Here is a 25,952-nt window from a genome sequence, read left to right on the forward strand (position 1 = left end):
GCTGCACTCCTACAGAGATCTCCCAAGGTGAGCTAACTCTTCTAGTGCTGCACAGAAGGCCCAGCTGTGTAGGAGGCACCGCTCTATCAGAGTGAGCACTGCTCGCCTGATCCCAACTCAGATGTCTGTCTGTCCTTTTATCATTCTATCTCAGCCTCCAGTCAGATCAAGTCCCGGCTGTGTGGTACATGGCACCTGTGAATGGCCCTCTCACCACGACCAGAATTTTCTATACTCTCAGCCTAAAATTACAAGGGTGTCATGATGGTACAGTTCAGTGGAAGAGTGCTTGCCAGGTAGATTGAGGCCCTCCATCAGCGGTTCTCAACCTTCCTAAGGCTGTGACCCTGTAATACCCTGTGTTGTGGTGACCCCCAACCATAAACTTTATTTTCATTCCTCCTGCATAATTTTGTAATCTTGCTACTGTTGTAAATGTCTTATAGGCCCTTGGGAAAGGGGCATTTGACCCCCAAATGGGTCACAGGGTCCAATGGTTAAGAACCACATTCTAGATCCAAGAAAGAAAAAAAACGCACACAGTCTAAATGCTCGAATCAAAGATATAAAATCCAGCAAATCTTTCCTGCCAAAGACAATGAAAATGAGTCTGACCATTACAGAGGCGACTGAGTTTATTGAACATGTGTTTGGTAAGCCGTTGCTTGCTGTATGTTAGCTTAGGTGCTGGGAACATGCTGCATGGATCAAAAACGTACAAAATCCCTGCCTTCGTTGTGTTTAACACTCTAGACATCATAGGCTACAAGACAATAAACATAATAAATAAGGAAATGACATTGTAAGTTAGAAGGTGGGAAATAAAACAAAACAGAGCCATGGGGGAAGGAATGACAGTTCTTCCTGGACACTTTCCAAAAAAAAAGGAAAAGTATCAACTTCTTTCTTGGAAAGTCTGCATGGCTGAACACGATGAAATAAAACACTCTCGGATCTGTGCTGCTTGTGGGATTCTAGCAAGGAAATTAAAGAGGTTCGAAAGATGGGGAAGTAGCAGCGAAAACTAGGATGGCTAACTTCCGTAAAATGGGTGTTTCGTACAGAGTTCTGGGGGAAGCGGCACCTGCATCCTGCAGCAGGAGAACCTCCCACAGTTCTAGGAAATTCCACAACACTGGCTGCACTACCAACCAGTTGCTCTCAAGGATCAAGACGGCTAAAGCGAGGCTGGCAGAGCAGACAATGTGGGAGAACTCCGATAGCTTTGAGGTCTTTTTATTTCCATATCTTTTAAGAGTACAACACGCTGTTCTTAGCCGTGAACGAAGAACAGTTAAAGGGAACATGATGAAAGGGGGCTGTCTGCACTTCCAACCACATCTCCCTCTCGAACTGCTCACTGTACTCGTGGTCATCGCATACCGCTAGGCTTTGCTCTTCCCACAGTTAGCAGAAGCTAAATTACCAGGACGCTTCCTGTCCTCTCATTTAACTTCACATTTCAGTACCAGAAAAACAACCCAAACTACCTGGCGAGTTTTATTCTCTGGATAATTAGGTTCCCCAAATAAGAAGTAAAAACGGAGCATACAGGCTAGGGTCGTGTTCGACAAGGGAGCCATCGATTTAGCAATGACCTTCAGAAAGAACAGGTTGTAGGACCAGGAAAAAGGAGCATCCACCGTGGGACACTTATAAATCGATCGCTATGACAGCAGCCCTTTCTAGAGGCGATAATGTCATCAGGTCGTCCATAATCGTCCAGTCTCGGGTTAACAACATCTGGAAATCGTTCAGATCTGTCTCTTTCTTGCTGTTAGGGTTTCAAGGGTGCCTCTTTGTGGCATCTGTCACCGGTTTATTTCTTCGCAAACCTCCTCCTATCAGACCAGGAAGTATGCATAAAGTGCGAACACGAGTTAATCCTGGGCTGAACAGCCGCATTCCCAGATCTATCCGTTCAACCGCTGGCCAGCTAGGATGTCTGCAGGTGTTTCTGGAGTTAGCAAATGAGTTCATCCGGCAAAGAGAGTGTCTGGAGGGCAACGCATTCCCAGCAAGAAAACACGAAGTACCACAAACAAGGTAGGGAACCAAACGATGCAGGCGGTAGGCAGGGGACTGGACAGAGTCTTTGGATCTTGACACTTAACATTTCAGGAACTGTCACTAAACGAATGCGGCCAGCGGACTTCACACCACCGTCAGTCTTTAGCAAGAGCAGATTCAGTTTTTCCTGGGTTGGAAACAGGAAAAAACAAGTTAGGGAGTCAAATTTGATGAATTATGTCAGTCATCAAGTCTCCCTCTCCTCCCCCTTCCCCCCCACTCCTCTAGTAAAAACCATCCCCTTTTATAGAGCTAATTGAGATTCCCAACAGAACTTTGCAAAGCCGTCTTTCTTGGCATTTGATAGGTACAGAGGTCATGACTTAGGTAGAGTTACGTCAATTTCTCTATGTAAAAATACATTTTATTTATTTGGCAGTAAAAAGAATTGAACCCATGACATGCCACACATTAGACTAGTGCTCCAACTGAGCGACATCTCTCATTCTCCGTTTAAGACGTCTTAGGATCAATTCAGTATACTAACGCTCAGTTACTCGAAAGAGGGATACAGGACACAGCATTTCCTGTATTCAGAGGGTCAGAAGTTTACCTTTCCATGAACCAACTTGGTAGGATTACTGCTTTCGTATAACTTTTTGGGGAGGCCGGACATTACAGAGGTCAGGCTGACATCAAATTCACGGTCCCCCCTGCCCCAGTCTAGTTGGTGGAGCCCCTAGTGCTTGTTCCACCAAGCTCAGCTTAGCACAGCCAGTATTGAGAAGCGTGGCTTATAAATGCTGGCTGCGGATGCCAGGAACGATGTGAAATCGTATCGGTTTGATAGTGTGAGAGCCCTGCTTCTTCTGTACTGAGCCACGATCCCATACCAACTTAACCAGTGGCGCTAGGATCTGTTATGCTTTTATATTAATGCTAAATCCATGAGCAAAATTTTATATTAGACATGACTGATTAACAGTCACAATGAAAAGTTAATTATTTCTGTCTATTACAAACCATCCCACAGTGAGTGGACATCCCAAGGGGCAATGTCCCATGTGTTTCCTTCTGATTCCTCTAAGAGCATGAAGGCCAAGGCTTTAGGTATTGTTATACATGAAGCTAAGTCACGACTGAGACTAAACAGCATCATTACAAAAGTATAAAACTAAAGTTGCAGAAATGGCCAGACACCTACTAGTTAGATTCCTGAATTTCTTTTTGGCTTCTGCCCTTTCTTCAGCATCGAAGTACCAGACAGTCATGGCGTACCTGTGGAAGAAACACACGTGCTATTGGAGACCACCAAAAGCTTCGAACTCACTCTGTGAGGCTCGCAGTAAAATCACTTGCAAAACCACCACTGTTTTAATGTACAAGTGTTTCCTTGGGACGGATTCTGTTTAAATGCTGTGTAACACAGGCGTTCCGGGGACTGCTAGGTCCTGCTCCGAGCACTGGGAACTCAACGATGCTACCCCTAGAAACTTCCCTTAAGAGCTCAGGCTCCAGTGGCTGACTGGAGGGGTAAGAATGCAATGGGCAAAGGTAATCTGCCTAGGAAGGCCTGAAAGAGACTTGCCCCGAGAAAGATGGAGGCCCAAGACGACGGAAGGGAACAGAGAAGGGGAGGTAACAACATCTGAGGGAAGTGTTCACAAGTAGCTTCATCCACCCTAACCCTCGGCCCTGCTTTCTTTAGTTTTCAGCACCGGTGCAAAGACTCAGTTCGGTACTGATACCTTTGGGCTTTCCACTGCTCCTGTTACTTGCTTTACCTTATCCCTGGAAGGGTCTGTAATTGGCGATATCTCATGCTCGGATTTTTAAACCTTCTACTTTTATAATTATCATTAGCTACAGTACTTTCCATGGCACCCCACCCCATCCCCAACTCAACCCCCAGGGACTTCCGATCACTTTTGCTAATGTTTTCTCTATAAAGTTGGTCATAGTGGGGCTGGGAAGTAACTAGAGAATCCTGCCACAAAACAGGGTCCTATTATTGAACCCCATAAGACCAGCCGCAGGCAGACTTCGGCGGCAGCGACTCGTGGCCTGTTTATGCAGAGCATGTCACAGTGTGACTGAATCTGTAGCTGGGGCTCAGATCGGGATGTCTGCAGGGCTATGCAGAAGGCTAAGCTTGATAATGCTGAACACCGTCCTTCCACAGCTTTCCCGCCTCAACACCCTTCCCAGGACAAGCCCCACTCCACACCACTCTGCTCCCTGCCTGGCCCATGGTGTGGGAAGAGAACTCAAGGCAGAAGAGGAGTAAATGCTTTTATCGGCTTTCTAGATTAAGATTAGACAATTCTAAGATGTTCATTGACTTTAGAATTCTGCTTATCCATGTGCCCGGGTGGGGGTGGGGGAGGGAGGAGAGGAGAGAAGGAGGGGGGAAGAAAAAAATAAAAAGGAAAAAGGTTTTAAGAACATTGAATTGTGGTCTGGGGTCTACTCAGTTGATAGAATGCTTGCATTGTGTGCCTAAAGCCCTAGCTAACATCAGAAAAAACTATACGCAGTGGCCATGCCTACGACTGCAGCACTCAGGGGGTGGAGGCAGGAGGATCAGAAACTCAAGGTCATCCTCTGCTATAGAGTGAGTTCCAAGCCAGCCCAACAAGAGACCTTGTCTCAAGGATGCATGGATGGATGGACGGAGCAAGAAAAACTATAACATCCAATTGTTACTGCATGGATGAGGCTAGCCCAGACAAACGTTAAGCTATAGAAAGAGTTGAAAAGGAAGGAAATTCAAGACAAATTACCCTTTCCCTTCCCAAGGTCCTTTCTTTGCTTCAGCTGACCGTAAATTCACTCAAAGAAGCAGAACTTGACACATGGTAACCGGGGCCAGCTCAACATTAGCTCTGTCTGTTTCCTGATGCTTTTGGGACTTAAACCCTTGAACCTCCAAGTGCTGGCATCACAGGAGTGGACCGCAAAGCCCAGGCAACTCTAACTTTTTCTTAATGGTCGAGAAGGAAGGGACAGAAGGACAGGGGAAAACATTCTAAGGAACTGAGACCTCGGTATGCACAACTCACAGAACAGGAAGTTAATAGTTACTTTACATTGAAGTTAATTTGTATGCTAATGAGTCCCAAAGAGGCTCCTTCAATTTCCATCACTCCAAACAGGTTCTCTCAGTTTTGGGGTGTACCCAGCACTTCCTTATATAGGACATTAGTTTTCAGGCATCTAGGGTTCGTATGCACCCTAGAAGAGGAACTGTGAGCCCCACCTCTTACCTGGTGGCATAGGAGGGCTGAACTTCGTGTGGATTCCTGCGGTCTGACCAGAAGAACAGAAGTCTATCAAAAATGGGCTCCACGTCTGCTACAAATGATTTTCCTTCTGGAAATATCCGCAGGACCCCTCCGTGTAACTGAAAACCAAGAAGATAATTAGTTATTTCCTGGTCTCACAGGAGGTTTATCAGCAATGATGTGTTAGCTCCATCCTGGAGAAATACCACCCATACCTCAACCTTAAGTGGGTTTTGGCCCGTAACTATTTATTCCCTCATACTTTGGATCAGACTTAGCTATAGACAGTTATATTCAACTTCAGTTCAGCAACTTCCCATTCCCACGGCCATGAAGGCCACAGACGCAAAATAGGACAGTCAGAGCACCACACAAAACTGTCCATGTCAGACTGCTTCAATCTACGCCCCCCATACAGCTGCTCCTGTAATAACTATTTATGGCTGACCTCTGAACTCTTCAAATGCCCTCTGACCCCATTGACTGGGCACTTCTGTGACCTTTCACGCCATGCTCTCTGCATCTTGTTGAACATCTATCCGTCTCCTCAGTTGCCTTTTCTTTTTTCACATGGACAATCTACTTGTCCTACTAGAACAACTAGCTATCTTCTTAATATTTGGCACTAATTCCACAAGTGGGGGTTTGGGGGAGATAAAACATAAACAGTGGAGATCGGCTATTAGAAGCTGTAACTCTCTTAAAGCCACCGGAAGGTTTTACCTAGTTAGAAATGGCATACTTTTTTGATCTGAACTCAGAACACCTCTATCTGCACCTTCTATAACATATAACTCCCCAAGCTACACACACATGCACACACACACACAGACACTCACGCACAGACACAGGCATGCAGGCATACACTATTCCACAGTACCTTGGCATCCCAATTCTTATTCAGGTAGTAGATACAGGTGATACAGCGGCCATCTCCATTGGGGTTGTCCACATGACGAACATAACCTGTTCCATTTCCTGGATAGCAAGCCACCATCGCCTGTGGAGACATCCCAGAGATGCTGTTTAAAAAAAGTGTAGGTAGTCTCCTCCTACAGCAGACGTACACAGTGCATACATTTGGATTACGATCAGAACATAAAACTAACACAAGGTAATCTTTGGTATGAAAGCTTAACAGGCGGGCCCAGCCTTAGGACTTGGTGCAGGGTAAGTGATCTGGTAATATTCCCACGTTCTAGAACACTGAGAACTTCCTAAAGAAACCCACCCACATTATTAACAAGATGCTTGCCTTTCTTTAATATTCCTTTGTGGAAAAGCAGGTTCCGGGTTCCCATCCAAGCCCCACGAGATCAGAATCCAGAGATATGAGAGGCAGGCATAGTACAGTGGGCACGGACATGTAAACGTTAGTACTCAGAAGCTGGGGAGCAAACACGAGGCCAGCCTGGCCCACAGAGGGAGACGCTCTCCAAAAGGAAGGAAGGGTCAGAGTGTGCAGAGAGGTTAAACGAAAGAAAGAATCTTTGGTGTGGGGCTTAGGGACTGTGCTTGGTTAGCTGTGCTGCAAGTTGTGGAATTACGCATGTTTTCTTACAAAAATGTGTCTGATTCTAAAGGGAGTAAAGGTCATGTACTCAATAAAAGCTTAGGACCCCAAGAAGAGAGAAGGGTCAGTGGAAAGCCAGACCTTAACACTTAACGAGTCAGCACACACAATACAGGGAGATCTCTTAGAAGGGGAAAAAAGCCATTCATTTATGTAGATAAATAAATAGACATACATAGATCAATGTAACATATAAATAAATGTAACACACACACACACACACACACAGAGGAATGTATCCCTAAATCCTATGTTCTTCCTGATGATGGTTAACCCTATACCCTCAAGGTGGAAGAAGAAAGCCACCTAGAAAAATCCTAACTGAGAATTACAATTACAGGCTAATATGCCTTTGTTGTTTCATGGGGGAAATGTAACGGAGATGGGGGTGGGGTAGAGAAGCAAAATATAAAACCTATTCTCATTACAAGACACCACTATAATTTTTAAACATTATAGGATTTGGGGTATGTAAGGAAAACATCGAACTGGTAAGGAGAGTCCTCAAGCTTCCCTCGTACCTGTTACCCGTGCAATCTTGGCGTTAAGGAGCACCAGATACAGAGGTTTGTCCACTGAAAAGCTGACAGATCATATCAGTGTGTGTCAGTGAACTTGTCGACGGTTCTTTGCTACCAGAGTCCATGCTACCCAGGTTAACAGCTTTCCTTCCTCTGATTTGAAAGCATACTTTCAGACATATTTAGGGGGTCTGGGTTGTAATGCTCCTTGATAAATAGCAAGGTTACTTCATGAGGAAAAGGAGTAGTCTGGAACAGCCCCAAACTAAGCCACTGGCAGTTCAGGGAGCTGGTTCCCAGTGGAGCCTGAAAACAGAGCTGGGCCTCACACACACTGCGTGCTAGAAGCTCAGTAGTGGCCTGGCTTCGCAGTGAACTTAAGTTAAATCAGAGGCTACCTGTACTTGACAATCCTCGCAGCGAGCGACCCCTCAGCTGGCCTCTGGACAAGCCACTGTGCTGTCCTGTGTCGAGCTGAAGTTGCTCTTTAGCCAGAACGTCTCCCCAAAAGTCGGGTTTTGAGGTGACCGTAATAAGGGTTTGACAAATGGTATTACCAAATAGATGGCGGCTTGAAAAAGAGGCGGTTGTGAGCAGCCAGAAGCGACTGGCCTGGCCGGAGAGGAAGAGACGAAGTTCCCTAGGACATAGGGAATCACCTATTCCTGGAAGCAGCGGGTCATAAGTGTGTAAGGGCCAACAATGAAAGCCACTTAGCACAATGACTCCACGATTCCCCCCACCATCCCAGTCTCCCCACTACTGGGCAGACTTAAAATTAAAAAAAAAAAAAACAAACCGCCTGCTGTCTGTCAGTCTTTCAGCTTTATATTCCGAAACAGCTCTGCTCCCAGAAAAGGTCAGCAGTCTGGATGCCTGCCATCTACCTCATCTGCAATCGACTGTGATCCCAGGCTCCTTCCTGTGATGAGGGGGGCGGGCTACATGGTTTATATCGATTGCCGATTTGACAGGATGTAGGATCACCTTGGAGACAAATCTCTGTCGGTGTCGGGGATAGATTTTGTAGATTGGGTTAATTGAGGTGGGAGACCTGTCCTAACTAAAGAAGAGAGAAAAATGAGCTGCCGCCAGCATCCTTCTCCCTCTGCTTCCTGACTGTGGAATCACCGTGTCCAGCTGCTTTGAGCTGCGCCATGACTTCCTGCCACGAAGCACTGTGCCCTGGGACTTGAGCCAAAGTAAATCCCTCCTTCCTTCAGCTGCTTTTGTCGGGTGTTTTGTTACAGCAATGAGACAAGTAATTAACACAGTCCTCCAATGTCCAAAGAGAAGACGTGATCTAAGCTCAGCACGTTGTGAAGAGAGCAGTGTCCTGTAGGACATTAAGACACACGCACGGGCTTTAGAACTCAGCTTGAATTAAAATACAGGCGGGAAGTACAGACAGTTCCCACAAATGCACCCTCCACTAACTGCTGCAAGTATAAAACAGAGAGAATGCGCTGGCACAGCTCCTTGTGGACTTGCCACTAGGACACCCCTCTAATTGTGAGCATACATGTTGTTAAGGGAAGGAAGAAATCATTTTTCTGGCCGGAGTGCAAGTCACCCTCTCTCCGATTCCAGAAGCCATGTGCATCGAGTTTAAACAATGAGAGGAAACCACGGGAAGCTCAAAGGTCCCGCCGCAACCTTGCTGACCAATTGTACCACTGAGGTCTCTGGCTGAGTGCCACAGGAGATGGGTTTTGGCTTGAACACATTCCCCCAACTGTCTGCTAGTCCTCGCCAGGATCTCAAACCGTGAAGCTATGGATGCGCTGATAGGCAAACCTCAGGGACGAGTCATCAAGCCCATGCCAATTTGTGCACGGGGCAGTAACAGACTCCGGAAACTGATGGTTTTATCAGATCTGTTATCTAAACCTCATCGAGTCTGTAATGAAGCCAGAGAGCAGGTCAGAGGGAAACACTGCAACACTTCATGTTTTATGGGAATGAGGAAGGTATCTTATTATAGGGCTTTTTTATTGGCAAAAACTTCCTGGCTTGACCAATACTTGAAATCTGCAGCACTTTAATAGCACATCCGTGTCCCTTTGGTAGCATGGTGGCTGTGCCCCGATTCTAGTCCTGGGTTTGCAGATGAATCAGCATGTCCTGATTCTGCACGTTCTCTGATGCATCACCAACCCCGGCACCCGCCCCTGCACAAACCCCCATCCCCCAGAGGCCTCCCCATAGCTCTGTAGCAACAGGAAATGAGAGGAATGAACCAGGTGTTCCCGAGCTGGCTCTACACCAGAGATCTGTGCTTCAAGACACCTCCGTGGTCACGTTCAGGCGAGAGGTGTACAAACACAGAACTGTATAGCAGAATCCAAATGTAAAATCTACTTTACAAATGCCACCAGCGGAAAAGAAAACCATGCATATGTTGGAAGCTGGGGGAGAATTACAAAAACAAACAAACAAAGAGCCAAGTGCAGAGGTCAAGCCCAGGATGCACACTCCAAGGCCTCAACTGGATGCTCTATAGCAACCAGCCACAGCCTGACGGAGGACACAGTTTTAAAACCAGCATTAACAGCCTCGCCTGTTCACTCAGCAATAATGCTCATTTCAGACAGTGTACTTAGCACTTCTCTATGGACTGACCATACCGCAGACTGGAGGGGAGGGCAAGCAGTCCAGTCACACCATACAAGACAGCCTATGCCATGACTCCTAGCCCCTCAAAAAGAAAGAAGCCATGCTATATGTTTTTATGAAAATGTATATACACATATAAATGCATATGTATTATATATGTATGTCTCTCTCTCTCTCTCTCTCTCTCTCTCTCTCTCTCACACACACACACACACACACACACAAAATGCTTGGGACTTTGGAATCAGATTCCTTCGTATAACTTGATCTTTACAAATGCAAAGTTGCATTTATGCAAATTCTTACTCAGCAAAACTAAAAAAAAAAAAAAAAAAAAAATCCGATCATTTCATTTACAGAATTCACAATTGATATACAGATATTGTTTAAGCCTGACACAGAATCGCATACCTGATACTCAAGTTCCTAAGGAGGCTGAAGCAGGAGCATCACAGATTTTAGAGTTGCCCGCCCTACAAAGGGAGCTACGGTCGTAAAAACAAAAAGCCAAACAAAGAGTCAAGCCAAGAACAGTAGAGCACTAAAGTTATCCGGCTGAACAGCCTTCAAAATTGAGTCTACAAACACATTGGACCTCTTAGCTACTAACCAGATACTAGCAAAGCTTTGTAAGAATGTTTTCCCTTTTCTTTTTTAAGAATGTTTTTTAATTCTTCTTTGGGAGGGGGTGGATTTAATATTATCGCTTAATTTTGTCTCTATGGGTGTGAAGCCACCGGCGCTGGTGCGGAGGCTGGGAGGCATCAGATCCCACTGAAACTGGCAGTGTCCTGGGTGCTAGGAATCAAAGGCAGGTCCTCTGTGAGAGCACATGCACTCTTAATCACTGGGCACCATCTATCTCTCCCGCCCTCGGATCTGTTTGATTTAGGGTGGTTCTGTTAAAGAGACACTGTCTGGTAGAAGAAGCAGGAGAGGGAGGAGGTGGGGGAAGAGGGAAACGAGGAGGGGGAGGAGAGGGCAACAATGCCAGAGAGAAGAAGAAACAGTTTAAACTCAGTGAACACGGCACAGCCTAGGCACAGGTTACCAGGGCTTAAATCTCCTCGTGCCTCAGCTAACTCCTCTGTAAAAATGGGTTTAAGCAAACTGAAGTAAATAATCCATGTAAAACTCATAGCACAAGATCTGGGATTGCTTTCATTGGCATCTAGAGCAATGGGGTGGGGGTGGGGGGTGGGGGGGACCCTTTCCTTCTTTCCCCCTGCTCTACCCTAAAGCACAGTCACACAGAGAATCAGACACGTCGAGGGTCAGGAGAAAATAAAGGAGGGCACACATCTTCATCAGCTTGGACAAAAGCCCAGTGGGAGAGAGCCGCAGCTGAGCTCTGTGGCTTGAAACAGTCTCATTGGGATTCAGGTAGAGGAGGGCTAGGTGACGCGTGCTGGCAGTGTTTTTAGGGTCTGTGAGCGGAGGAATGGAAGTCAATACCTGGGGAGAACGGTTTGTGCTCAGCGCGTATTTTAACTCACACAATGAATGTGGACGGTGAGCAGGGCCAGCTGCCCCTTGAACACTTCATGAGCCTCACTGGTAAAGTTACCTGCTTAGGCAGGGCCCACGAGGTGACACACGAGGCAGGGGCAGGGTGATGAATGACTGAACAGAGGCCTACACGGCCAGCAACAGCCCTAAGCTTGAATTTCTCCTGTTTAAAATGGAGAATAAAAATCTCTGGATATCCAAATGCTTTCTGCAATGGTCCAACCACAAAGACCGGAGGGAACCGGCAGAGTAGAAGAGGCATGGTCTTTGCGAGGTTTGTTCCTGAACGAGTTTCTTCAGTTAAAGACAACTGAAGCTGGCATGTCAAGTTACGTTCTGGATTTGGCTCTGACAAGGAGCCAAAGAACGCCAAATATCCTTTACAGATTAAATGCAGAGAGCCTGAGGTGCTGACTGAAACTGCAGCTCTAGCCCTCAGCCACCTTCCTCCTCCACTGAGGGCTTGTGTTATTCACGGACACCAAAATTAAGTTCCTACAACACTAGTGGCTGAGAGCAGTGGGTTGACTTTGGGAAATACGTCTGCTCCCAAGCTGGGCTACCCAAGCTCTATCCTTGGGAGCCACAAGGAGAATGGAGAGATCCATTTGTCCTCTGACCTCAACGATGCACAGCACAGCCTGAATGTGCCCGTATACATTTACACGTGTATACACACACACACACACACACACACACACACACACACACACACGCATGCACTAACGTGAAGGCCTCTTGATAAGTAGTCATGCAAAGCCTTTTCTAAGCTTAGGAAAATGTCACCAGCACAAGGTTCACAGTAGCCACCATCTGAGCCAGCCATATGAAATGGAACAAAAAGGAAGGTCTGGATATGAAGAAGAAACCACTCGAAATGCTTTAGAAATATTTTTAGTGGCTTCTTAAACTCTTCTTATTATGATTTGTGTGCATGTGCGTGCGTGCGTGCGTGCGTGCGTGCGTGCGTGCGTGCGTGCGTGTGTGTGTGTGAGCTTCTGTGCACACACTCAGAGGCCAAAGGACAACTGGCGGGAGTCACTTCTCTCCTTCCCTGTGAGTCCCCCAGGACTAAACTCAGGTGCTCAAGCGTGGGGGTAGCAAGCTCCTCGACCAGGTGGGCCACCTCGCTGCCCAGGTTCAGAATTTTTACAAATGTATTTCAAGCACTTATGGGGTAAAGAAAGGAGCTGAAGGCAACTCCAGCACTCGGAGAACAAAGGTAGGCGAGGGCTCAAACTGTCATTAGTTATCTTAGCATCTTGCTTGTTATCCCTATCAAAGGTTCCGATCAGGCCCTTCCATTTCCTCCCTTAGAGTGCCTCTGGTTAGAGGCCAACGTGACCCAGTGAGGGGAAGAAAAGAAAAGTGCGGTTTGGTGGGCAGCAGCACGGCTGTGTCCAGCTCCCCCCACTTTCCTTCCCAAAGTTTCAAGATGACAGAGTCCAGGACACGTCAGGTATATAGTCCTTTTCAACCAACTCCAAATCGCTCATGTTCCCTATGGGTCTGGTCTCATAGGAAAACTCCTTCTGCCCGCCTCACATGCCCTATGCTCACACTAAAACCAGCGCCGTTCCCTGACCCCACACACCCAGAGTACTGCTACATATTAACATCACTGCCAAGGCGGCGTGGTGATGTGCGTGCCCTTCCACCTGAATTGCACAACCAAGAAGGAACTTCAGGACTTTTGCAAATGGGTGTTACAAACGGCTGAGTTCCTTTGAAGTGGGTCTGCCTGCCCTTCCTGTTCTGGCTGGGGCACTGCACCTAGAAGGGAAGATTAATTCACCATCTTCACTTTCCAGCCACTCCTCGGTGAACTTGGCCCTATCTTCCAGATCAGACAAACACCAGCAATTATGCCGAAGATAACCACCTATGTAGTTGTTCTGTGATATTGATGATAGAGTTACCAGGTACCAAGTACCAGCATCGTCTTTTGAGATCTTCATGTTAAAGAAATTGGCTCCCGCTCCACACTCTAAGAAACACTCACGAGGGTACACAGACACCGCCCCCGCACGCACACACAACACACACATTATGTCCACAAGTTTGCACAAAACTACGGGAGACCGCAAGACCGTAATATCTAATGGTATCCCGTCGGATTCCACTGCGCAGAGAGGCCCCCCCCCCCCGCCCCTTTGTGCACAGAGTTCTGAGTGAGTCACTCTCCCCAAGGAAGCCCTGAAACTCTCAGGAGACTGGGGCTTGAAGAGACGACCTTCACTCCTTTCTCAGCTGGAGCTAATTCCTTGGCTTGAAGGGGATTCTTCTAAGTCCTGCAATTAGGCACAGTAAACAGGCCTGGTAACATCCACATATCAGCGCAGGCTGTCTGGGTTTGGGAAAGCAGCCCTTCCCGTGGAGGTCTGGCTCTAGGCCAGCTGGGAGATGACTGAGTGACAGGGCTACGTGCGCTTCGTGAGAGTGGCGGCCAGCCCACACCCGAGCACACCGCCAGGCAGCAGGGGAGGGGACAGACTCTGGGGAGCCCTGGCTCCGCCCCCGCCGTTCTCCAGTCACCAGAGAAAGGCTTTCAGCAAGGGCTTCCTCCTGGCAATTACAAAATCAGCCAGCCCAGCAAGCCAGAGGACACTGAGAGGAGTGGTTAGCCATCTCTTTCCCAAGGCTTTGGCCCAGATGTTAGCAGATGTCACTTCCTAAAGCTTCAGCGCCCAGGTGGCACTTCCACAGAACCTGTCTAATTGCCTGGTTACTGGAAGGGTGAGCAGAAGCTTGCCCAGAGTCAAGGCTGTTGTTCACACGTTCTCAGAGGGAGTCATTAACCCAGGTTATTACATGGACCTAGAGGTTACCACATGTCCCTGGAGAACAAATGCATTAGTCACCCGAAAGGCAACGTGGGGTTGGGACTCACAGCATTTGACTTCCTTAATGTGAGAAACAAAACTTATCAGAAAAATCAAACTTCACCGGTAGTGCCCTGAAGACCGCACACAGTAGAGAAAGGCCACGCCAGCTGTGGATGGGTCTCTGTACGCTTCCACCTTAAATTAATCCCAAAGAACAGGAAGGAATTCACGGCGATTTAAAAGGGACCCGTAAGAAAAGACTTTATTAACAGATACAGCTACCAATCAAAAGGTCCTGGGGCGGGGGTGGGGCTTCAAGCAACACTGATTAGATAGGAGAGTCCTAACTTTGCATTCCAGCGCTTAGGAAAGAAAACGCACGTGCTCAAAGATTCCACAACCCAAAAGACAGTGCGGTCGGAACTCAGGAGACGCAGTGCTCACATGCAGTTACTGCACGAACACTCATGCAGGCTGAAATCCAAAGCTTAACAAGAAAGCTGTCTAAGACTCAAGACTAACTAGCTTGTCCCCAAGCTTTCTGGGGGAATTAAGGTCTTCAGTTCTATGTAAGGCACAACCCCAGGACCTACCTCAGATACCAAAATACATGCTAAAGTCCTCCACATAAAATGGTGGCGTGTCGGCCTACTCACACCTTCCCATGTTCTTTCTGTAAGTCATCCCAAGGTGACTTAAATACCTTATAGAATGCTATGCAAATAGCTGTCAAGCTCTATGGCTTAGGAAATGACAGGAAAGATCTGGTGGCAAAGCAGCAGCGCCGGCTTGTGTTACCACTGCAGAGACAACCCAACCCCATCTCCCCACACAGGTCCCTGGGCTTTCCCCTCCCTCTCCTTTCCCAATGCCTACTCCCCATGTTAGCCCAGGGCCATTCCCCAGCCAGTTACTCTGTCCTTCCATGTTCTGGGATGTTTGGGGCTTCTTTCTAGCATCTTCCTTCATTAGGTCATGTCAACACAAACTATGGTTCCCAAACTGGCTTCAAAGTCAGCTGATAAATGGCCAATTCAGAAAAAAAAAATTTTTTTTTTCTTTTGAAGAAACATAAAAGTTCATAAAAGAAAATGAGAAACACCAAGTAAAAGCATCCCAGGGAAGAGATCAATTTTCCCTGCGAGGGCATGAAGCTAGTTTGGGAGACATCTGAACTCTGCTACTGGCACATTAATTAGAATTCACAAGCCGCAGAACGTCTACAGTCACGTTAATTAGAATTCACTTGATGCAGACTGCTGGCTTAAAGCGGGCGGGCATCCAGAAGACCTTTACCAGGGGTAGGAGGAGGGGGCTTCTCAGAGAGGGATGGATGCCTCGGTGGCTGTGAGGAATGTAAAGGGAACTAGAAATAAGGATGCCTGGCTCCAAGTCAAGCAGTTAATTCAATGGGTCCCAAAGTTCCTCAAAGACAGCTATGGACCCAACAGACAAGTTGTAGGGAACTGCCAGGTATGACCCCACATACTGGTAATCCTGGTCTTTAGCAGAAGCCTAAGGTCCTGGTCACAAGTTCAAGGTCAATCTAGGCTTTCTATCTAGACCTACTTTTAAAACTGCCAAACCCACAACCAAAAGTGAGAACCAAGAGTCAGACTCCAGGAAGGGACTGGATGTCACAAAGCTAAGTAGGGGAGCCAGTGTTTCGAAGCCCCGACTTTCCACCACTCAACACCGCTTTCAAACTACCAAGGAAACTGATATCTGAAATAAGTGCTGTTCTTTCTGGAGGGGCCAGGAATGAAACTGCCTTCCTTCGACTCCAAGATAAGCAACACAGAATCAGGGTGTACTGGGTCAAGCCTGGCATCTCAGCACTTGGGACATGGAGAGGATCCACAGCTCAAGAACACCTCCCCACCCCCGCCCCAGCTAAGAGTGGGTTCAAGACAGCGGAGGCAACCAGACTGACATCAAACAAACAAAACACAACAAAACAAGCAACAAAGAAAGAATTCTAAGTTCTTCTGAATTGCCAAGCATACCTTCCAACCCCCAATGAGGCCGTCCATTGGAAGCAAAATGGCAACCACACCCTGATTTCTACTGAATCACACCTTCCATTCCAGTCAAGATATTTCAGGGCAGACAGTCCTAAACTTTGGCTTTCTCATGCCCTTTATAGTCAGGCACCTTTATTCTAGAGGGCTAGGGGTTCTGGGCTCCTACATGGTATCCATATTTGGAATATATAGATAAGTTTTCGGAGACTCAGCTGATTGCAAGATACTTGGAACCACCAAAATGACCATGAATCTTATTTGTTCCTTTCTCCCAATCTGTGGTCATCGCCATTTACTTTCCCCTTGACTTACCAAGAGGGAGGGAATCAGTTCCAAGCTTCCTTCCAACTATAGTCTCAAAAATGAAGTTTATCACCACAAATAGAAAAGCCACAGACAGGAGTTGGGGATTTAGCTCAGTGGTAGAGTGCTTGCCTATAGCAAGCGCAAGGCCCTGGGTTCGGTCCCCAGCTCCGAAAAAAAAAAAAAAGAAGAAAAAGAAAAAAAAAAAAGAAAAGAAAAGCCACAGACGTGTACAGCATGGTTGTTCCCCCAAAATCTCACAAGTAAATGAAAAAGCTTATCCCCTATTAGCTTTAGCAACAAATAAATAAGCCTGGATTTAATCAATTGAAATCTTGCTAATAGAGGAACTGGGAAAAGACCCTCACTACGCCCCATGAACTTCCCAGGGTAGCTCTCGCCCTAGCCTATCAGAGACTCACCCAGAGATTAGGTACATCTAGAGAAACCCAAGAATATGTGCTTAGAGCCAATAGTGATACCAGCCCAGAACCTCTGAGAGCCACAGCTATGCCAGGCCAGAACCAAGAGTGTGTAAAGCCTCCTTTTAAATGCTTGAAGGTGAAAAGGGACTGGTCAGCTGTGCACTGGTTAGTTTTGGGAGCCCAATGGCCAACAGGAAACTTTCTGTACAAGCTTTGTCCCTTCATCCTGGAGCAGGCAAGAAACACCCAGCTGTTTTTCTTTGTTCAGCATGATATCTGTGCTAAGTTCTGCCTCTGAGGACAACCGTCAGGCCAAGGCTGGGGTCTGACTTTAGGAACAAGTCTGCAGGCCCCAGGAATCCATGGGAAATCTAGTCTCAGTTTTCATCCAATTCTGTGTACTCTTGGAAGCAGAGAATACTGTACAGGGGTAGAGAACAGACTTGCCCAAGAGCAGGACAGAATCAGTGAGATGAAATAAAATGTAAGGTTGCCGTCTAAGGCCCAGTAAGAGATGCCACCCAGATCTATAAATTCAAATGTAAAATGTTATTCGATCACCAAGGGGTGGGAGATGTTCTGAGAGAGACCTCCTTTGGAGACACAACGCCTTGGGTCTGGGCTTCTTATTTCTCTGAGGCAGATCTGTGAAGAAGCTGCCAGGATATAGGAGTGGCACAGAATTCGCCAATGGAAGACAATAACTTGCAAAGCTAAGGTTCGCCTTTGGAATGGCCCCTCGAAGCTTGTCCAGTGAGAAACCATGATGCAAACTCCTTTATCTCCTAGCAAATCATATGTGCTTTAAAAAATTACACACACACACACACACACACACACACACACACACACACACTGACATCCATGGAATTCGAAATTCCTTTCAAAGATGAAATATAGCCAACCATCTATAATCTTAGGAAACTGTATACACAAAGCACAGTGGTCTCCAGGCCTAGGAACTTCTACATTGAAGGGGGGCAGAACAAGCGGCCAAAAAATGTCCTGGGGCCATCTAGGCAGGAGACGGAGAGGACAGACTTCCCAAGGCTGGCATTACTCGGCCTGGGAGGTATAGAGTGGGTGACAATGGAGAGGCTGGCTTGCCATGCCTAGCAAATCCCGATCTGGCATTTCAGAGTGGAGGATGAAGGCAGTCGGGGAAGATTGAGTGTAAAGGGGCCAGAGGAGGTCAGACAGAAGAGGCCTCTGTGATTCAGTGGAGGTTCCAAGGGTTATTACAGTGGACAATGGGAAGGGAACCGCACTGGTTATCATCCTGCTTTTAAGAATGGCAACTGCCTAACTAGTGGGGAGCCTGCATGACCAGATTCTAGCAAAGGCAGAGGGGAGGGGGTAACAGAGAAGGAGAGAAGCAAAGGCGGCCACTCTTCTTCCTTAAGGATGTCTCCTGAAGAAAGAAAATTCTAGGTGAATAGGAGATCAGGAAAACTTGAGGTTCCACAGTGGAGCTGAGAACCAGCAAGCAGCAGCATGGGCCCAATTCTAACCAGCGTGCGTCCCTGGCTAAGTGGTGAAAGGAGGGTTTGATGGCCTATTCAAATCACTCAAATTACCCACAAAACAAGAACATGAAATGAAATGAATATGAAAGAGGTTGGAGCTCTCGTTGTTTGTTTGTTTAAAAAAAGGTATCAAATTGGCAAGAGGAGGGGTTGGTTTTGCATCCCTGAGGTTGGGGTGAGCTGGGGGAGGCGCTTTACTAGTGAATACCAGAGGCAAGCTTAGGACAGCATACAAACTACACCTCCAAACATCGGACAACTTCAAGCTGTAAAAAACAGGTCGCGACGGCACTTGGAACAGAGTTTCCCATTTTGTCTTCTGACTGGCAAATAATTCAGACTACTACCACACCCTTCAATTATACATATTTGGGGGTTATTTTTGCTTCGAAAGGCAAAAATGATTCACATGAGATGCATGCATTATTTTCGTTATTTTTCTGGTTGATGTGACCAAATACCTGACAAGAAGCATCTGAAGATAGGGAAGGTTTGTTTCCTGGCCAGGGGAGGCTAATAGGAAGAGAGTGAGGACGCTGCCCAGTGGCCTACAGCCAGGAAGTGAGAGTAGATAGCATATGAGGGCCTCCAAACCACAGGACCCTCCCCCAGTGACCCACTTCCTCCAGCAAGCTCCACTTTCTAAAGGTTCTACAACTTTACCAAACGGTGCCAACTCAGGAATAAGTGTCCAGATACCTGAACTTATGGAGGAGGTAGTGTACATCAAAGCGACAACACATGTTTACTCTAAAACTTGGGCAATATTATCGATGTGCCTTCTAAGGAATCAAAAGTCGGGCTTGCCTTAATAAGAATGTATCAATGAGATGGGCGCAGGGAAAGAGATGCACAGTTCGCCAAAACCGCGGGCAGAAACTCATCCACACGTGAGTATCAGGAGAGGAGGCAAACCGAAGCCAGTGCTATATTGGTTTAAGATAGAAATAACCAGGAGAAAAGGGTACAAATCCTCTGTATAATTAACCAAGCTCACTAATCTTACTTGGCAAACACCCACAGAGCTACGAATCCAAGCCAAAGCAATGGTTCCTGGCCAACTGCCAAAGTTGAATTCTTTAGTCTGGCATCATAAAATGATCTGTCTGTTGTATTTACAATTCCGGTACCTCTGGATTCAGCCGCCCACTGGGCACCCAGCAGATACCCAGCAGAAAACATCAGAGCTATCGTGTCCGTCAGAACATGTGCATCTGACAAACACCAGAGAAAAGTGACAAGTATCTCGAAGCACTAGTTAACAGTCACAAAACGGTTACAAAAGAATCATCATCGAATCTGTGGCTAAAATAACTTTTTTTAAAAAGTGTCCACAGTAGGAACTTGTTCACTACTCCTTGGGGTTCAGTGGGCATAAGTTAAATGCCCTTTGTTTACCGGGCACCAGAGAATTCAGCCAAAAGCAGATACCAAGCTGACCAAACAAAGTCCCAGGTGAGCAGCCTTCTGAGTCTTGTCCTGAAGGACATGTCGTACTGTGGTGCTTGGAGATGCTCACCAGACAGTTCTGTTTGGTGAAAGTCTTCAAGCCTCTGCACATTGTCTCCCATATATGGTGTGCTCTCAGGATACAGTCCTCGGATGCAAAGCTATTTTTATTATTAAGAAAAACTAGTTTTCCTAGCCAGAGTTAGGAATCAGGAGAGGATTTACCAAATTTGCGTAAGCTGTCAGAACAAGAAATTGTTCTGGGACATTCAAAGGACCGTTACAGAGATAAGTAATGTAATTCTACCATAAAGGTGCTTAGCATTTTCGGTCTGAACCATGTTTAAAAATCTCAAATAAAATACTGAATTCACATAGCAGAGTTCATCAGTTAGTCCTGGGCCACATGACCAGATGACCCAGCCCCAGCCTTCGAGGCACCTGTTCCCACAAGCCCTTCTCAGGGACTAATCAAGGACTCCTCTCCTAGGAGAGACACCTTTCTTCCTGAATGAGGGACCAGATACACACACACACACACACACACACATACACACACACACACACACACACACACACACACACACACACACACGCATTAGGGGCTGGAGACACAGCATCACCATAAGCAGGAAGAACTCCTAAATAGCCACACAGCTTCCTTTATGTTCCCCAAGTCATTCAACAACAGACCATAAAATCACCCTCCACAAAGACAGGATTCCCTCTTAACGAGGCTGTGTTCTAGAAATGATTTCCTCAGAAGTTTTTTTGACCACAGAGATACTACAAATCTCTGTTCTCTAAGGATCACACCTTGTCATGGGCTCCGACAACCGTATTTGTGACATATAATTCTATGCTTTCACCACCCAAGGCTCATAGTTCCCCAGAGCTTCGGTCAAGGCCATCTAGCTTTCTCCAGGGCAGTGGAAGCTGTCGTTCAAGCTTCAGGCCATCTCAACCTAACAGCTGAAGCAGCCATGGTAAGGAGTCATCTTGAGCCACGTGCGTGGAGCAGCAGCAAAGGCTGGATTAGAAGGAGAGAGGGGAAGAAACACAGAACAGAAACAGAGAAAAAATAAAGGTCTCAAAACTCAGAGAGTTCGCACCAGCTGGGTATGACGGTTCCATGTTTATGGCCCCAGCCCTCTGAGACTCCTGACTGCATTTCCTGAGCTTGGGTCCTGAGAGAAATCAGATCAGCATGGTTCATCATCCCATTTTTGCTTAGAGTAATTTCCAACCAGCATAAGTTCCATTAAGTGACAACAAGCATTAACACTACCAGAAGGGCGGGCCAAACAGCTGCCCCACAAGGGGAAAAGCAAGCCCATGCCCGGGGCTACACTCCTTCCTATTCATTAGCCCCACGCAGTTCAGTCCTCTGCAGTGTCTCCAGGAAAGGACAGACCTGTCTGCCCACAATACAACCTTTTCACCACCATTGTCCACAGACGCCCAGGTCAGGGTCCTAACAACCAGTCTAGCAATACTTCCCCCCAAAAAACGACACTGGAAAAACTAACCCAGCCCTTCACTTGTACCTCGAACTTACTCAAGTGGCCCACTTCCATAGTGTGTGTTGTGTGTCTTATGGCTTGAGACTCAGTTAGCAAGGAACTAGACTGCCCTACAGTTCTCATGGATTTGTGAGTGTGGCCTGGCTCACAGGAGTCCTGCACAGAAACTCAGAGACACACATGCACTTTTGGGGTGCTAAATAGGAAGGCCTGACGTTACAACCAGACCTGAGTCAGACCAGTCTGGGTGAGAATCTCAAACCTCACCTGGAGCTTTTAAACAAGGACGAAGACTGGAAATTCTAAGAATTTTACATGTATTGTCATAAAGTTCTTCCTCCCCAAACCTTTAAATTATTGTTTTTATACTTGATGTAACCCAAGTGACTTAAATTATCTAAGACCACAAGGCTTAGTAACCCCAACCCTCCCCCAGCCTCCTTCTAAGACTGCCCCTGGTCCCTGACTGTGAGAGACTTTGGGTCTAGTATTTAAGTGCTTGAATCTGTTTTTTTTTTTTTGGGGGGGGGGCTCAGAAAAATAAGTAAAATCAGTTCAGTGCCGAGTAGAGAGAGAGAGCACCAGGCAGCGCAAACTGCTCGATACACGGTATTTATTATTGTTAGAGTTCCCAACTCTACAGTCTACAGTGAAGGCTTCAGGCAAAGGGACATTCGGTTCTATAAATTACACGTTCTCTGGAAAACAGCCATTGCAAGCTCTAGGCAGCCAAAGAAAAAGGGAGCAAATTATAAGCAGTATTTATCTTGGATATGGTCTAGATCTCCAGAAGGGAGCAGTAACAGATAACCATTGCTGGTTGGAAAGCAATGACCACACTTGAGGTTAGGGGGCGCCATGATACTCCTCAGGACCACAGGGACCTGCATTCCCCAGAGGGACTCCAAACCCCATTTTGCTACAAAGGCAAAGCAGAGAATTTCTAACGCACACACATGCACGCACATGACAGGGACATGACTACTAAGAGTTCTCCCATGGTTTAGGTCTAGTAAATATTTTTGTTTATTCTCAACACCTCTGTAGTCCCGCTCATATTACCCAATGATCCTTACAAGTCCAGTTTAAAGAAAAAAAAATGTAATGAGGGTGTACGAATCCATAAGTGCAATGCATAGAAATTTAAAGTTTATTTAAAAAAAAAAAAAACCAGTTTAAACTAAATGTACAAACTGGCAGTTGCCAAAATAGCCTGGGGGGAGTTCATGCTAGCCCGTCTACATGTGTGTATGTTTGAAATTCCCTCAATCAAAAGTTATAAATAAGGTTAAAATCAGTACAAGTTCTCTCTGGTTCTTTCCCCTGGAGCCATAAGCAGGAAATTAAGTCTATCTATATCAGTACTGTGGGAAGCAGTACAGAATAAAGGACAGCGAGGGAGGAAAGGCATGGAAGAAAGAAAACAGGCCAAGCGAAAGGAAGCGAGGGTAGCCCCTATAGACAGGATGTGCCTTGACAATGACTGTATCGCCAGTAAACTCCAAGTAAGGGACCCGAGGCCATGGGCGTCCTGACAGAAGTGAATCAAAGTTTTACATTAAAAAAAAAAAAGTTTGTTTGTTGAAACTTGGTTTGTTGTTGTTGTTGTTTTGGTTTTGGTTCTAATTAGCCAGGAAATAGAACAATCTAGAAGTGGACTTTGTGAAGGGTGTGAAGGAGAGCTTTGTGCCAGGAACAGTCAAGACAGCCAGAGCCTGGATAAGGCAAGATGCCTCTTCAGTGGGTCGGACAGATTCTCACAGCTAGCTGAAAAGTTACTTGGTCCACCCCGGGATCTACGGAGCTTGCTCTCCTCACCCTGGATGACTAAGTACTTTTCCCATTCCCTTTGAATTAAATTCTAGCTCAGGGTCCTCTTCTCATCCACTAAGTCAAAGCTAAATAATAAACTACATTAGAGACCCGACTTACCATCAATTCTAATCTCCCTCAGAGGGGAAACATTATTCCTAAACCTCTCGGGGGGGGGGGGGAAATTCTTTAACAGCTAAGCTTGGAAGAAACTTTACCAAACTGATAGTGTCATTTGGCCTTTCAGGTCAAAGCCACGAGTGCTTCCCAGTACAGAGGTGAAGCCCAGGGTTATCAGCAAGCTTATTCAGTGCAGAAACACTCCTGATGAAAACACAGATGATCCAGTCTACCACCAAACTGATAGGCGGGGAAAAAACACCCTACTATCACTCTCTAACAGAATTCAGGTAACTCTGCACTACCTCCAAATCAAACTAACACTTAGAGATCAACACTTTCTCTCAGAGTTTCTTCGGATCTATTCATGAGGTCGCGCGCGACGGAGTCCCTTCACATCCTCCGAGTCTGAAAGTGGCCTGCAGCTCCCTACTCTACGTGGGTCAATACTCCTCAGTTGCTACCATGTTCTACCTTGCGGGGCACCAGAAGAAGTTTTCATGACTCTGAGAGTCCCTTAACCAGCAACGACAGATGGGCAAAGTTCTCTGAAGAGAGGGTTTGACTATCTTATTGGAAGACATGGTCAGGAGAGAGACTAACCCAAAGAAACGTTACATGCACCGTCTCAGCTCCTCCACCCCCCACTGGCCTACCTGCCAATCTACCTGTAAATGTTTTCAAGATAAATCATCACCACCCACTGCCCCATTACTGGCTACGTGAGCAAAAGCAAGCTTTCTACCCAGAGGTACTTCTCCACTCTCTTCATGAACCTTATCAGATTGTCTGAGTGGACTTTGCCATGGGTTTATAGGAAAAGGCGATGCGTGGGGCTCGGCACAGGAGAGAATTTTCACTTGGGCAGAGGAGTCTAAGAATTCTGGGCCCCGGGGCTCAAAGGCTGCGCGCAGAAGTGGAGTCTTACTTAACCTTTTCGTATTAAACTCTTCCCTTCCACCCTACCTAACTCTACAAGCCAACTGACACAAGGCAAAAATTACACTTGCCTCTAGTAGAGTTAAGAGTGCCTCTGTGAGCTACTGTGGAGGGCAGTACCGGAGGGCTTTAAAGCAGGCACTTCAGACCATGGACACGCGTGTCGCAGTGTTTGGAATATCTTTTCCCTCCACCAGCCAGTAGTCCTTGAGGTCATCACCAAAACCAGAGCAATTCTTTCAGAGTCAGCAGAAGCTCATCATCACGAGACACCTGAGCCCCTTAACGTGGACTTTTGCTTAAGGGGTTAGGCCGGGAGGTGGAGGGGACGCAAGTAAGGCAGATAAGGCAAGCTGACTTCTTGGTTAAAAACCAAAGTTCGCTGCAGCCCAGCCAAGGCGACACAACACTCCGAACGAAGGCTTCCCGTCCCCTGCGGCGCAGCTGCGGCTGGGCACACGCACGCATCCTACCTTGGACCGCTCCTTGACATAGTATTTGCCCAGCCGGCTCCCGCAGTACAGGACCAGCCTGTCGATGAGGGACAGGAGGAAGTTGATGGCCTCGCAGCCCTCCTCGTTGCCCCCGATCCACGTGATCTGGTCGCCTCGCAGGTGCCGCTTGGAGACGCCGGCGCGGGGCCCCGCCAGCTGGCCGTCACGCAGGGCCCCGTTGTAATGCAGCTGCTTGACTCGCTCCAGTACGCAGTCGCCCACCACCTCGCCTAGGAAGTTGTCCAGGTAGCAGAAGCCGACCTCGTGCAGACAGGGCACGATGTACTCCAGGGCGATCTTCTCCAGATCCAGCCTCATGATGTGTCCCAGAGGCATCTCGCCCACAGAGCCGAGGCGGGGGATCCCCAGGGTGCACGCACCGAGGGCTTGCCCAGCGCGAGCGCACAGCGGAGATGCAGAGAGCCGGGCCGGGGGCTCTACCACCTGCGGCAGCCACGGTCCCCGAGCCACTTTAGCTGCAAAGGCGGGGAAAGTTGCTTGAAACTCTGAAGAGAAGGGAGTCCCGCTCTGAGACCGGCGGGAGTAGTGTAGAGTTCTGCCACCCAGCGCCGGACTGGCCCAGTGAGAAGTCGGAGGGCCCCTTTTGGAGATGCGGAGCCACCGCCGCGGCGGCCGCAGCCCGGGGAGGAACGAGAGGAAGCCCCGCCTTGACCTTAACGTCATGGTCCCGCCCCCGGGACTGCCCTCCTCCTGGCCCTTCCCCTTGAGCTGGTGCTGCGGAGCATCTGGGCGAGCTCCACATTAGCTAACCTGTGTGTGACCGGAGAAAGGACTGGATTTTTTTTCTCTCAATGCTCTCGATTTGCATATTGATTTGCATTAAATCCCCTAACAAACTTGAAAACCTGGATCTCAAGTCTGAGATGCACATGAACAGTTTTTTGCCACTTTCTGGGCTAGTCACCTCTCTGGTGACTTTATTTCTTAAACATTGAGGACTAAGATCTATCTGATGTCTTTCCTTCCTCTCCTTTCCTC

General features: G+C 47.3%; 1 protein-coding gene across 1 annotated transcript; it reads right to left on the reverse strand.

The window, feature by feature from the left end:
• Positions 1–617: 617 nt before the first annotated feature.
• Positions 618–25,826, reverse strand: Egln3 (egl-9 family hypoxia inducible factor 3). The gene is made up of 5 exons (XM_032907734.1): positions 24,933–25,826; positions 6,175–6,294; positions 5,277–5,413; positions 3,215–3,288; positions 618–2,197 (listed from the first exon to the last, which is right to left on the reverse strand). Exons 1-5 carry the CDS (start codon positions 25,635–25,637, stop codon positions 2,166–2,168), a joined length of 1,068 nt encoding a protein of 355 aa, XP_032763625.1. The 5' UTR covers positions 25,638–25,826; the 3' UTR covers positions 618–2,165.
• Positions 25,827–25,952: the final 126 nt, after the last annotated feature.

This window comes from Rattus rattus, chromosome 7 (assembly GCF_011064425.1).
Source record: "Rattus rattus isolate New Zealand chromosome 7, Rrattus_CSIRO_v1, whole genome shotgun sequence".
Lineage (NCBI taxonomy): Eukaryota > Metazoa > Chordata > Mammalia > Rodentia > Muridae > Rattus > Rattus rattus.

Excerpts from the sequence above, each read along its gene's own strand:
- Egln3 (XM_032907734.1), bottom strand. The coding sequence starts at position 25,637 with ATGACGTTAAGGTCAAGGCGGGGCTTCCTCTCGTTCCTCCCCGGGCTG. Across the intron at positions 3,289-5,276 it reads CAGCCCTCCTATGCCACCAG|GTACGCCATGACTGTCTGGT; the intron begins GTAAGAGGTGGG and ends TTTCTTCCACAG. Across the intron at positions 2,198-3,214 it reads GAAATTCAGGAATCTAACTA|GAAAAACTGAATCTGCTCTT; the intron begins GTAGGTGTCTGG and ends TTTCCAACCCAG.